General features: G+C 40.2%; 1 protein-coding gene across 11 annotated transcripts in view; it reads right to left on the bottom strand.

The window, feature by feature from the left end:
* Positions 1 to 15,550, bottom strand: part of LOC309374409 (uncharacterized protein) — a 343,318-nt gene that overhangs the window by 275,194 nt on the left and 52,574 nt on the right. For 10 of the 11 annotated variants that reach the window (XR_014170561.1, XR_014170562.1, XR_014170563.1 and 7 more), the window contains one exon: positions 7,538 to 7,601. The exons of the other annotated variant lie outside the window; for it this stretch is intronic. Coding sequence is in view for 4 of the 10 variants with exons in the window: in XM_081919290.1 (XP_081775416.1) it covers positions 7,538 to 7,601 (64 nt within the window). In the remaining 6 variants the exon portion in view is untranslated. The remainder of the gene's footprint in view (positions 1 to 7,537; positions 7,602 to 15,550) is intronic. 11 annotated transcript variants of the gene reach the window in all.

Below are 15,550 nucleotides of genomic sequence, written 5' to 3' on the forward strand. Positions count from 1 at the left end.
AAAGTTCCATTATTTAAGCACCTTAAATACCAAGGGCTGCACTTCATTATCATGTGATCTTACAGCAGTCTTTATATAGTGTTTTGTTCTTAACATGTAGTTTTCTTTGGGTTAGAAGGTTTTGATTAGTTTCTTTCTCCACAAAATATGCATTCCAATAATGATTACAAGTTATTATAATCAAGCCCACAGGCACATAAAATCAATTGACCATAACGCTATGAATTGCCTCAAAATTGCAGACTGTCATAGCTCTGTTCTTTAAGGCGCTGGCTGAAAAATGTGTTGATTATGCTTCCCACCCCCTTTTAAAGTATCAATCAAGTTTGGAAGACAATTTTTCCAAGTGCCTGCTTAACTTTCCGTCCCCTTCTAAAATTAAATACATACGTTTTAGGGAAAGAGTATAATATGCTTTGATGTGGCTTGTACTTGACTGTATTGAACTCCCAAGTGGTCCTCTGGGCCAGCAGGAAGCAGGGTATTTATGGAGCGAGGTTTCAGATAATTAGATATCTCCTTTAGGAGTCATGTGAGAATGCAAGAAAATCAATTTGCCAGTCTGATCCATTTTCCAGTTAAGCTGGAGTTCTCAGATCTGAGACAACCTGCAGGCACAGAGAAGTCAATAAGACAAAATCTCCTTAAATCCAAATTTCTTTGCTTAACCAAGTTTGGGGTTTAATTTCCTACTTGGCTCCACATTCAGAGAAACTGAATTAATTTTTTGCTCCTGTCTTCACTGCAGAATACGTAGAAGATGCCTGAACTGACATTTCCAAGAAGAGAGTCATAAGAACCGAGACAAGTATGAGGACAAGAGAAAAAGTTCTAGTCCTTATCGACAAGCTGGAAATTAACAGATCACTTGGTCCAGGTTGTATTCACCGCCCAAAAGTTCTTAAAAGAATCAAATGTGAAATATCCCTAAGATCAGCCTCCATACTTACGACTGGAAAGTGGCAAATGTCACACCAGTTTTTTTAATAAGAATCCAAGTTGGATTCAGGAAATTACAAGGTATTGTAATGGCCACAAACATAAAGCATTTAAAGTGGGATTAGGCAAATTCACAGACAATAAGGCTATCAGTGGCTACTAGCCATGATGATTGCATACTACCTCAGGAATCAGAGGTAGCCTGCCTTTGAAAAGCATCTGCTGTGAAATAGCAGCTAGATAATGCCACTGTGTTCATGCCCTGCTTATGGACTCCCCATAGGCATCGGTCTGGTGACTGTGAAACACAGGATGTTAAACTAGATGAACCTTTGGTCTGATCCAGCAAAGCTCTGCTGAGGTTCACATAATAAATTTCATCTGTGCCTAGCTTAGGATGTTTAAATTTGGTGCCACCAAGTATGCTGCCCAGCCATTTTTATAAGTTGGAGGACACCCTAACCCCTCCCCAATAAATATTTAATTCATTTTTGTGGAAGCATTTTGAGGATTTTTTTGCCTTTCCTTTAAGAAAGAAACAGCCAAGGGCTTTTTCTCTTTTGTTCAGACATCATCTTTAAAGGAAAGACATAAACTCTTTATGCCTATCCTCCAAAAGTCATTCAAAGATGATGAATGGTTGCATGAAAAGGGGAGGATAAATATTCTCCCCTGCTTCAGTTTATATATGTGAGGCACAAATACCCACTTAAAGATGTGAATGCACACAGTGTACCCATTACCTTACAAGCCACATGTGCTCTGCAAAATGTTTTCTATTTTGAGACAGCCTGGATAGCTCTGTTGGTTAGTGCATGGTCCTGATAACGCCACGGTTGCAGGTTCAATCCCCGCATGGGACAGCTAAATATTCCTGCATTGCAGAGTGTTGAACTAGATGATCCTTAGGGTCCCTTCCAACTCTAAACTTCTATGATTCTTTGATTCTTATTTAGGTGTATTACCACTACATCCACTATTGTAACCATAGCCTTTGAGATTCCATAGCCCAGACAATGCTTCTTTTTCTTGCTGCAAACGTGACTGGTATTCTGGAATGTGCCATCATTCATTTTCCTTTTGCCAACTTACTAGCACATTCCTTTGACCAGAAGTACACAAAGAAGTGTGTCAATTAAAATAAGCCAAGTGTAACAAGTATACTACTGAAATGGGTATTTGAGATGGAAATACTATTCAAGCATTCTGGAATCTAAAGGATAAGTTGGTTGCTTGATTTGCGGGGTGGGGCAAACCGGAGGAAAGGTGTAGTGACAGCAAATACTAATATTTCAAGAAGAAACCTAAGCTCTTAATGATCAGGATAAGAAGAAGGAGCACAACCGTGAAAACAAGACAGCTTGAAACAGGCCTAATCTCATGGCTGTCTGAACCTAGAAACAGAGCAGAGATTCAGCCATGCCACCAACATCGTTTCAATTGAATACAATCTTGCCTATCCAAGGGTGGTCTAGTTCCAGAGATAGAATTCCATATCCTACGAACAGATGAAATTCCTCACTTGTTGATAGCTCTCTTGTGAGGAGTTATCACTTCCATTTACTTAACACTCTTTGCAGTGGATACAGTAGAGCGACAGCTAGTGATGGAATGTCAGCAAACACGGTGTGAGGGTCCCTTACATGATAAAACGGCAGTGGGCACTAGTCTAGACAATGGAGGCAAACAGCTCCCCTTTTCTGTTTTAATCAGGGTTCGTTTAATGTTTGCTTCCGTTCAGACTATCCATTTCCCTCATTCTGCCTTGATGTCCAATTATCTTTGCACTTCAGTTCCATCAGATTATGAAATCAAAACAATGTTCACATACAGACACACACACACACACACACACACACACACCCACACCATTTTTAAGCAACTGGAAAGCTAAATATATATTAGTTTTTCATGCTGAGCCTAGCTATCTTGCAGCTCAAGTCAGTCGCCATATCAGGCAAGCACATTACTTATCAGCATTGGTGCACACAGTGTGGTCTCAGCTGTTCATATGAGTCTTTCCAAGACACTGATATATAATAGCACATCTTCCATTTTTCCTCCATCTTGCCATAATGCTGCACAAATCTTCTCAAAACTAATTATCTTGCCACACATACACATACACACACACACATACAGAGAGAGAGAGAGAGATTCTTGCAGCATGTATTGCAGATGGCTCATTTGTACATTCCTCCATTAATGCTAAAGAGATCAAATTCAGAACTCTCTTGTTTCCTTTAATTTTGAATTGTTAGAAGAAGCCATAAGAAAAACAAAGATCTGCCAACACCTGTACATGAGGTCTAAGAGAACTGCATTAATGTTCGCTAGCTAAACCATGGTGGCCCTGCAGTTATTCCAGCCATAAAGGAATGGAGTGTATTTATACCAATAACAAATATGATACATGACAGTAACTCGGGTGTTATAGCATATATATCTTACCTGACACAATAATGTTCCATTTTATGGGTCACCATTTATCTTTTAAAAAAACAAAAAAACACCCTACCATATTTGGTATATAACATTCAGAGCATTAAAAGCTGATTGTGGAAGAGAGAAATGAGAATAAGAATATAACTGGATAGCAAGATAATATGTAGTTGCTTAAATATAGATGAACCATGTAGTTAGTCATATAGTGTCCCAGGGGTTCAAATACATTTCAATCCCTAATACGTGCTATCTGTAATCCCCTTTTTATCTCTTAAAAATGCATTCAACATTTTTTCAAACACAATGTATTTTCTGTATCCTTAAAAATATAAACCAATATATTTTTAGACAACCTTGTTTATATTTATGAGTGGGTGATCTATGACATCAAACCACACTAAGGATTGGGCAGCAGTGCCACAAGTGGTGACTGGTACCACACTCCTACTTATGCGAAGTTGGGAAAAGACAGCTGCAAAAATTAAACCCATTTGTCTTCCTTTATTATCTAGCCATATATTTGCACCAGTTTCCATGGCTCCTTTGAACAAAAAGCATCATATTGTAAGTGCACAAAATTCAAGGGAGAGGTTATCCTGCATAATTATGCAGCTTTGTCCCCTGCTTAGACCCAGCTATGGACACCCATGTGTTTAAGTGATTACGTGTCCTTAACAATTGTGCTGCCTGCTGAGTACCAAAGCATGAGAGCTACCTTCATGTTTTGTGCCCTAACTTTCTTCAGTGATGTCCAATGTACTCACTTTTTAAAAATAAAGGTAAGTCTGTTGGCCTTGCCCCCTGCCCTACGTAAATCTGACTCCTCCTACCCGTCTGTTGGTGGCCCTGGAAATATGGTTATGGGTTATGCCATTATGCTCACCTATACCTCCAAATTTACCACTACACTATTTATCATGGCAGAATATTTGCATATAAAAGTACAAACGATTTCTGTTCTTTCCACTTTTTGTTTCACCTGTGCGTGTTAAGCCCAAAATAAGTGGATACTTTTCAGTTGAAAGGGAAAGTGCAAAAGTATAAGCAACTGAATATAGTTAATGAATAAACCCCGTAAGATTTAGTGATCACAATTGCAATTCAATTTTCCCCCTTTATGAATAATTCAGATTGCATATCTATCCCCGTTGCTGTACTCTTAAATGAAAAGTTCCTTTGTTGATATCGTCATTGCTCAAAACACCATATGTTTTTTCCACTACTGAGGATGACAAACTCTCCGAATGTTTTCAGAGTGGGAAGCAACAAGTGGGCTGGCTCTGGGAAAGGGAATAGCAATTGGCATGATCTGGCCCAGCTGTCTTCATTTTGAGACCTACATGAGCCTGTTAGCTGACTATGAGGTCTACAGAAGACTCTGGCAGCAGTGTGAACAGGCATATTTAGAAAGCAGGAAAAAGACGAAGGGGAAATGCTGTCTTTTTGCCAACCTACAGCTATCAACTATCACATAATGCCAACTCTCCCACATCTGAGGTGTAGGAAGTACTCTACAATATTGTATTTATGAATGAAGGTGAAAAAGAAATGAACAAACTTCCATTTGCCTGGGAAAGGGCCATGATAAATCTGTACAAATTATTAAAAGCTTTCAAGAGTACAGCATTAAAAATCTTTATCAAGACTAGGGCAGGGACACAACATGGCACAATGGGAAACATTTTTGCTTCTTCTACATTAAAAAAAAAGCTGTTATCCAAAGAGTGGCCATGTGAAAATAGCTTCCGAAGGCGCATTGGGAGTCCTGATCTCCTTTTCAGGTGCATCACATGCTATTCTAGAAGACTGTCCAGTCTTCAATAGTGGTTTTGGAGTATGCGCTTTGAGAAGCTAGAGGATTCTGCCCTTTGGACACCAGTCACAGAAGAGTATCGTTACAATTCTATGATTCTATACACATGATTTAGTTGAGATTCCTGCATTGCAGGGGGAAGGACTAGATGGCTCTCAAGAGTCCCTACCAACTCTACAATTCTATGCAAACAATTTTTTGTGAGGTGTGCAATAATCAGGATTCTACTTTGCTTGGAAGATATATCCTCAAACACAAAAATAGACCACACCGTAATTTCTCACGGAAGTTTCTAATTTACACATTGATTTAGATAGCTTGCAAAATTATGGATTTGTGCCCCTTTTGTGCATACGCACATGTAAGTATCTTGCTACGGATCATTCTGTGTAAAAGAGTGAGGGGGGAAAGCCCTGTTGCTCTAGCAGGAGCTCTTGTGCTGGCTCCCACTAATGGAACAATTTCACTAAATTTGGCCCAGAGTCTCTGTCTCTCTCTCTCTGTCTCTCTCTCTCTCTCTCTCTCTCTCTCTCTCTCTCTCTCTGATTACATTCATTCATGATGTCTATTTCTGGGACACTTCCCAATTCTGGTGTCCTCAGGATGTTTGGGACTCTAACTCCCATCTGTTCCATTCCAAAACATCTGGAAGGCACCAGATTGGGCTGATCTCATCTGTCCATTAGATTGGTGTTACCCAATCTTCTGTAGCCAGAAGGCTACCGCTCCTCCATATAATATGGCTATGGGACCAAGGCAACACTTAACAGCAGCAGCAGCAGTTGAAGATACATTGAGATGAGCATGCAAAAGCATACAGCAAAAGTGGTATGTGTAGAACAAGACACAGGCTCAGTCTAAAGAGAGACACCTTGCCTTACACTGCTCTATGTTCATATTTCAATTTGGGTGGTCTGGCTTTTGGACCAGGTATACAAGGTATAAATACATTTATTTGTAAATACATGGAGAAATAAAACAAAGAGCCACTGGAAGATTACGGCTTGCTCTCCAAATCGTTCTTCCAGAAGGAAGTGTGTCTACAAAATTCCACATTCGGATCAATTGTTATGTACAATAATGCAGGTTGTTCATTACATCATCTGCTTTATATATCTTGTTTATCTGAAGCACCAAGTTGTCTCGGCATTCTCTGTTTCAACGAGGAGGCAGAGATGAGGGGAAACGAGGACAGATACAGACAGAATGGAAATACTGTTGCACAGCACCATCTTGGCCTCGTGTTCAGGTCAGATTAAATGCCCAACACCTCCATTTCAGTCCAAGTGGAAAAAGAAACTACAGGGTGCAACATTTATCCAGCTGTGTGAACTTTGCTGCCCAGATGTTGTCTGCCAACAAAGCAGGATCAACATAACACTGAATTTACTGTCCTCTGCCACCAGCTGGCTCTGCTTTTTTGCAAGTCAACTCCTGGAATGTTTTATGTCTTTGTAATATGCACCATCTCTTTCAACACCTGCTTTTCTCAGTAACAGATCTTGCAGTATGAAAGAGGTTCGGCAAGGATTGATGATAGCCCTCGTCAAGAGAACATCCCTGCAACAAGCGTTAGCTGTTGGAACATCATGAATGTGTTTTTCTTAGCTAAAATTACAATCCAATCTGAGAATGAGTCATCCACTTGATCTTTCCTGCTACCACATTTAGAAGTTGTGGAAGTATTATGCTAGAATCTGTTATACACACACACACACACACACACACACACACATGTCTGAGTTTTTCACACAAAAGGGTTTTAAGGACAGAAATGTGGACAACCACATAGAGTTCTCACAGGGTGGGAGAGAGGGAGAGAGAGAGAGAGACATGAATGGGGTGAACAACTGTTCATAAAGGGCCTTTGATGTGTTCCTCAGAGAACGGGTGAATTGCTCAAAAGAACCCTAGGACAGCATTGCAGGTCTTATTAGGCTGTATTTTTAATATTTAACCCTTTATAACTCAGGGAGGAAAGGAGAAGGAATCCATGAAGATCCTGTAGAAGATCCTGTATTAAAACTGTTTTCTGGATGATTTTTCCATATTTTTCCGTATTTCCAAAGCAACTTTAAGTTAAAGTTTTCTGACCTAAATTTATGAAAATGAGCACCCCATGTTACAAAACTCCTACACAGTAGTTAATAGTTAACAACTTGCATGTGGGTAGACAATCAAAGTGTCATTATTGCTTATGTGGATTTTTCAACTCTCTGTATACATGCTTTGAGTATGCCAATGGAAAAAGATTCATACAAAATGTGAAGCAGCTTTAGCTAAAACGCTGGGGGAATCCCAGAAGTGAACATCCTAGAAGGTTCATAGATGATTTCCTACCTGCAAGATGTTTACCAGCAACCACGGCTCTCCTGTGATAATGGAATGGTATCTGGGACAAACCCTGATTAAAAGAGAAGAACAGAGCCACATCACACCAACGCAGGAGGGGGGAATTATAACAAGAGGGCTGTCATATATTACATCCTAAAGCAATGCAGTAAACACCAGTCAAATCAATAGCGTTACTGAACTATTTCCTTAAGTATGTTTCTCAGTTTCAACCGTGACTTTTAAGCTCCTTTTCTTTCACAGAATCCGATTCCATTTAGTCATCAGCAATATTAGGTCTATGTCATCAGAAAATATTGCTTGTCATAGAGATCATGACCACAAATTTTGTGTACCTGTTGACAGGGTACAACTGCATTCTGATAATGGTGGAACAATACAGCCTTCTACAGCCTTCTCCCTCCCCACCCCAAATGCACTTGCTCATAACTTTTACCAGGTCACAAGAGACACAATCCCATGTCACAGGACAGCTGGAGTATTGGACCCAATATGCTACTTTACCTAGAAGGAATTGTTATTTGGCTTGGGTGAGTAGCTCGCAACAAGACTGATGTCCAACATCCCATTTTACACTCTACAAAGCTATTTGCAGCCCTCAGATACTTAGACTAAGCCATAAAAGAAATTAAAAGAATAATTAACTAGCAGAATGGAGCCTTCCCACCTGTTCTGGGGGGGAAATGAAAAATATATATACTTATATTGAAATGTATGCCAGGGTGGGGTGGGGAGGGATGAAGACCAACCGATTAAAAATCTTGCTCCTACAGCCTAAGCAAAGCAAAATGATTCTCATCATTTACACTGAAGACAGGAAAAGGGAAACGACATCAATTCTCCTGGGAAGGGTTCCAAATTATGGTTACATTTTACAGAGGAGATGACTTATTCATGTTAAAATGTGAACATATGGTTTTCCTCAAGGCTTTTCCCTCCTATCGTTTCCATTGGAAATTCACATTGTTGTATCAGAAGTTTTCTGACACAGTGGTGTCTTGGGCTTAAATTTTGTCTGAAGTAGTGTAATACAGCCATCAAGTTAGTTCTACAAAACAATGACAAAATAAAAGATAACCGAGCTTCCACTTTCTTAGAGCAATAAACTGGAGGCAAGAGGTATGGGATCCAGATTGTTCAGGATGCTGTTATTCTCCTTGATTATTGAAGAGTTAGCATCTTTTCTTTAAATAATAATTTTTATTCAATTTTCAAATTTTACATTTCAAATTAAACACATTTTATTATACCATGCGTTCATTGACTTCCCTCCCTCCCCTTCCAAGGTTCATTTAACTTATCCGCCATTCCTGCATATTTTAATATAGCCATCTAATTTGATTTTTCCTCTTACATCAGTTCAAAATATGTTAACTGTTGAATTATTTTAATACTGCCAGAGTTTTTAAACTGTGCACATTTATTTTCAATATACTCAACAAAAAATTCCACTCCAATATACCCAATGTACTTTAACTTTTTTCAGTGTCCACCACATATGAAGAAAGGTGCCTTCTACTTCTTTAAATTTCCAACATGCTCGCTCCAGCAGCACATATACTAAAATTGGAACGATACAGAGAAGATTAGCATGTTGGAAATGAAGAGTTAGCATCTAGTATACCTGCAAGGTGTCCATGCTGGAAATTAAGCTTTGCACTCCAGTTCCTCACATAATGGTTATCTTTCTACAACAAATTCAACCAAAGCATAGTCCCAAGTACACACTGAAGGTTCCATCTACTACTGGCCTGCTCCAAAATCGGCCTTCATAAAATTGATAATATTGTGGTAGAAATAAAAACAGGTCTTTGGGCATCTGATTCCTTTGTCACCCCAGCTTGAACTTTCAATGTGATGTCATATGATACCATGTGATTGACTGGTGACAAGCAGGTAGCCCAGCTGCATTTCAAAGTGGCCGCAGAGGGTTGGATAGCTCCTCGCTTCAGTTGCAAATCAAATCCTCTCTGCACAAACACCAACCAATGGAAAACGATTCAATAGTTTCTTGTTTGATCTGTTTGCCAAAGTGGACCAAGGAAGTAGCCAGGAGATCAAGGAAGGCCTTCCTGTTAAGAAGCCCAGTTAAATGCTCTCTAAAATAACTTTTCCTCCTTAGGCACACATATACTTGTGTTATGCATACCAAAGATTATCTTGGACTGCAGTGCAAAATCATTTTTCCAGTGGTCTAATCCAAGTTCTAAGCAATCTGTAACACATGTAGGAATGTTTTTTTCATTCTGTCACTGTGATAGAGTTAGTTCTTATGGATACCTGCAGCTGTCTCTTTCATTCTAAACAGAGAGCAACACAGCCCTACTTAGAAAAACTTCCACCCTAAAAAGCATTTAACTGTACACACACAAACCACACATGTTCATGTTTCAGAATAATTTGTGCAAAGCACATCAATTCCCCAAATCCCTCTTGAGGGTATTTGATTTACTGTTTTCCAACAGAAAGAAGTGTCCTCCCTTTCTTGAACCAAAGTAGGGAAGGGGACTGTTAGTTTCATGTTTTTAACCATTGTTTGTTTTTTAAAACCCACTGCACTGTCCTCTAATACCATCAGATTGCCTTAAAGATCACTTTCCACTACTACAAGGAATATTTATGCTATAGCGATATAATACAAAACAGCCATTCCAATGTAAATTATTTATTGTATGCTGCTATGTAAGCAGCTCTTAGGGAGATCAGGGAGAGAACCCCAAAAGAGAGGTACAGCTTCCTGTTCATTTGAGCTGCTTATAAACCATTGGGGGGGGGGGAGTAGGTTAAATTGAAGTAATACATTTCCCTGAAAACAATTCCCTGAACATCAAAAGCTGATTTATACTAGATCAGACTCCTTGTTCATCTAACGCAGCATCCTCCTCTCTAACTTGCACTCTTCAAGGTCACAAGGTGCAGTATCTGTACAGTATTGTTGTTATCTGACCCTTTTAGCTGAAGTTCTCAAGGACTGAATATGAGCAGTCCACATGTGAACTACGTGTTTCCCTCCCTTATGCCATGAACCCCCTAATGATGTAACTATTTTGTTTTGTTTGTATTTTAACACATCAATGGGTGGCCTTGCAGAGCAAAGAACTCTCTCAAGGTTTCCATCAATGTAACTGCACACTAACTGAATTCCCAGCATCCCAGACCATTGGCCATGCTGGCTGAGGCTGATTGGAGTTGGAGTCCATCACCACAAGTTCACAATTCCTGAGTTAGGCCTTAAATGCTGTGGTAACAAGTGCTTCGTAAGAGGTACGTGGAGATCAAATCTTCTTAAGACCACAAGAAAAGTAAGTGATTTCAAAATCAGTAGGGTGGGGTTCTACAAAAAAAAAAGCACAATGCAATGCTATACTATGTGTATATGTTTTGCAATGTCCCCTAGAGCCAAAGGGCTTTGGTGAAATCTCTTCATTATGAAGGCTTCCATATTATTAACAACCTAGAATAGAACACAAAACAGAATGAGAGGAAACAGCACATTCATCCATATGTCTCGTTTCCAGGAACGAAGAGCCCACATAACAGCACACTCATCTTACCAGTTTACTGACACCCTGTTGATGGCAATATGCTGGTAGGCGTTTGGTGTCTCCATAAAAGCAAAAAGACTAGTAGACCAAACCAGCCCTCATGTCTGCTACATGTAAGCAAATCTTCAGATCAGTACTGGAGAACTACCGTACTTGTTGGAAATGTCCATTTTTTTGTTCCTACAAGAACTGCATTTCCTTTTTGTACTTTCTGTAAAAGGAGCAATTGAAATATCACAGAAACAAGTAAAATAAAATAAGGCAAAATAGCTGCTTTTTCTTTACATGGCCTCGGATCTATAGAATTTGTTTCACAGAAGGCCAGCAATTCCTACACAGACTCTTTGGCCATGGGGCACCTAATAAAAGGACATAATGAAACAAATGTTTTGCAGGTGTGAAACAAATGGTAGGTGTTGCCGATTTCTGAGAAAGGTTTGGTCACTTCAGCATACCGATCACAGCAGGATCCTTGAGCTTGATTTTGTGGCTTAACATTTTGTCCATGATAGTCAACAAATGGATGACGAGAGCTGCAGGGGGGTGAGGAAGAAATGTGCAAAAATTGCATTCTCCCCAGTTCAACCAGTGGGATTTTCCACTGCAACAAAAGCCTTCCGTGGATGGGAGGAGCCACTCTGTTCTCAAAAGGCTAGGAGAAGAAGAAGAGAGAAGAGTTTGGATTTGATATCCCACTTTATCACTACCTGAAGGAGTCTCAAAGCGGCTAACATTCTCCTTTCCCTTCCTCCCCCACAACAAACACTCTGTGAGGTGAGTGGGGCTGAGAGACTTCAAAGAAGTGTGACTGGCCCAAGGTCACCCAGCAGCTGCATGTGGAGGAATGGAGACGCGAACCCGGTTCCCCAGATTATGAATCTACCGCTCTTAACCACTACACCACACTGGCTCTAAGTTAAGATCCAACACAATTTGAACACTATTTAGGAGGGGGCAGTTGAGAGAGAGAGGATTAATACTGAATGGAACGGAACAGAATTGGAACAGAATTGTGGTAATGATGTGCGAAAATGTCACAGACTGGAAAAAGGCGTATTTGTCCATCCCTGCTTACAGAACAAACAGCTTTGCTTTAAAATGGTCAAAAGACACCATTTAATAGGAATTTCTCCAGCAGATGCATATTGAAAATGAATGGGAGAAGCATAAGAAAATGGAAGACCTTCTCAGTTGAACTGTGCCAAAAAGGAAAACATGGCAGGTGGCAGCTCACAAGTGAAACTGGATGTACTGCCAGTATTGTACCTGGGACAGTTTTCATTCAAAGCATGAGTGTTACCACTGAGTCCCTCCCTTGCCACAAGTGGATGGATTGTGTATAACATCCTATACAATGTGGGGGTGCATGCATGGAATCAAGGCCTTCTACCTTTGCCCCACCCCCTTGATGCCCACCCATTTAGCATGGGCTGCATGTGTCTGGGATCCCGATCAGCTCGTGTGCAATCCAATGGAATACCTACACGTCTGCAGGGCTATGGGCACAGGTTCCTTGCTCCTGATCTGCATCAGCCAATTGCCAGTTCAAATCAGCCATATCAACATGGGACTGTTTCCCTTCCTCTGCCACTGTCCTTCCTATCTCCAGTCCAAGCACTACCATCAGCACTACTTAACTACCCAGGCATATAGCCTACTTTGTTATCTCCGACTTATACATCCCCTGTTATAATTCAAATTCAGTTATGGTGAGGAGAGGGGCACAGCTTTCAAACAATTAAAATAAAAGAAAGAGAAAATGTTCATGATGAGATGGCAGGGTGCTGGAACTTTCCTGATATTTATTTATTTGTTTGGGAAAAAGTTATGCTGTATTCTAGTTCTATGATTCTATGATTCCTATACACAATGGGAGTTCATGCACTCAGTATCTAAAACAGATATTTTGGTATATTAGGGACTATTATAGCAGAATCACTAAACATCATGGGCACAGGAAAGGGGGAAAAGGGTGAGAGACCACATCCAATACATATGCATAACACTTGTTCAGCCACATAAAATACAGCCGTCATGGCAATGGCTATGCTACCTAATTACATTTCCTGTGGCACAAAATACTGCATTTTGAGTGCCGGATGAAATCTCCTTGCAACAGAAATGCTACTTGAGGGATGGTGCTTGGCTCTCGTGCAACAAATTACGAACAACTGCATATTTATTGCAATGAAAATGAGTTATCTGGAAAGGCCTGAAGAGCCAGTGGTGCTGACAGCAAGCAAAAAAGAGGTCATGGGAAGCTGGTTTGCATGGAACACGCAAGGCAATCTCCAGTTACAATTAGAAGAGCCCCAGATGCTTATTAAATAGATAACAGGAGTGCATATTGCCAAGAAAACTAAACACATTTTATTCTTCCCATGTAATTGACTGAGCAGCATCCCAATTAGCCAAATCAATGCGAGCTTCCTTGCAATAAAGGGGAAACTGAACTTATATTAAATATTTTTGTTAAAAAATGGAGGAAGTGGTATGTAGGTTTTTGTGAGAATATTCATACGAGATGTTCTCATATTGCCTAAAATGTAAGTGCAGCTGGCATTTGAGGAAGGTGGGCTCACAGAACCAGGACAGCCATGAGAACAGCCCTCATGTGAACCCTTGACATGTGATAAAGTCCACTAAGCCAGCCCTCACCAAGCTAGTGCCCTCCAGAAGTTTTAGACTACAACTCACAGCTCAGCTGAGAGAAACTCCATTTGGCTCCTCCTCTCTCTCAGCTGTCATCTAGCAGTCATGACATCTAGCTGCAATGACAGAAGAGATGAGAGTGAAAGGCCCACTTTATTTATTCTCCTGAGACAGTTGGGTTTTGTTTTTGCTTATTTTCTCCCTCAACTGTTCCCACCCCAATTGGGCATTATAAGAACTTTTTAACTTTAAGAACTGGCACCTGAGTTTGCTTCCTTGCCTCCTTCCTCCCCACCACGTTTTTCTTTGCTTTCATGTCTTTTAGACTGCAAGCCTGTATACAGGGACCATCTTGTGTTTTTTTATTTATCTTCCCTAAGCCATTCTGGGAGCCTTTTGCAGTAAAAAGTGCAGGGTGCAAGGGGAGACTATAAACAAACAAACAAGCTGTAAGTTAATACATAAGTACACCATATTTATCCAAAACTCATTTGAACACGCTGCTGTCGAAACCAGTTCAGATGACAGCGGCCTTATCACTTATGCCAGACTAAATAAGCTCTCCCAAGACTTCCCGAGAGAAATTGCGAGCACTTGTACTTAAGTTGTACAGCTAGAGACTGTAATTTTAACCTTCATTCTATGCATCAGATGCAGGAAATAGAAATCTGCTAAACATATGGCCTGGAATAAGTCCCAGAACGAGGCACCTCAAGGTACGTCCGCTGAAGTTGCCCAGCCTGAGAATCTTATTAACGGCTTGAATCATGAATGCAGCATTTGTATTTCCACATAGCCAAATTACATTCATACAGTGCACACCTAGAAACACTGAGGGCAACTAATGCAAAAATCAAAAGGTTTCTGGGACAAAGCAAAAATTAAAAACAACAACAAAAGAATCTGTAGCTGTATTAGCTTGCAGCTAAAAGGGGGGGGGGGAAGGATGGTCGCTGTACGTTTCCCATTATAGAAAACAGCTTCAGAAAATTCCTCCCACGCAACTTCCTGACTGTATCATCATGCAAGGAAGTCTGGAAGCCTTTGAAGATTCCATGCAAAAACAAACTTGCATCTTTATAACGCTGGAAGTCGTCTCCTGTTTTCTGACCACCCATAGAGAACATGAACATTTCATTTTAAGCGGCCACCCCCAACATGCAAATTTAAAATAGAAAAGAAGAGAGGATGCTCAAGAGTAATCATTAGGCAATATTTCCTAGAGGAAACAGCATTGTTTAGTTTGAACCAACCTGTTACATTTTGACTTAATAAAGCTTGAAGGGAATCCGGAAGCATTTTCTGACCAGCAGGAGATATCAACATATTCAAAGCTGTGGGCATTTCACACCTTTATTTCTGGAATAGAACTTAGCATCTATCTAGGTTTCATTTTTTAAAAAGTAGGATTCATATTGCAAACTACAGCTGTGGGCAGCATCTGGAAAAATCTGAAAGTGGGTGGAGGTCTGCCAGGTTTGGGAATACTGTGTCTTTAACAGTTTCATAACAGTCATGGAACAGGTAGTTTATTTTCTCCCACCACCACTGTGCCATGCTGGGAGCAGTTACATACGTTGAATTTCTGCCAGAAAAGGCTAACTAAGTCTAGCAATTGGAACACCAACCTTTAGCATCGGTGAGTGAGGTTTCAATATCTCTGCCATCTCCTTGGCCTTTGCCAAAGGCTACTACTGTGTGGTCTTCTAGTCACAGATTACAATAGTTTGTTTTTCAAATGAATTTTTATTGTTTTCCTTACATATTCTTTTCCAACAAATTGTAATAGCGCCATACATTCCCT

Source organism: Podarcis melisellensis (genome assembly GCF_964234715.1).
Source record: "Podarcis melisellensis genome assembly, chromosome: 7".
Classification (NCBI taxonomy): domain Eukaryota; kingdom Metazoa; phylum Chordata; class Lepidosauria; order Squamata; family Lacertidae; genus Podarcis; species Podarcis melisellensis.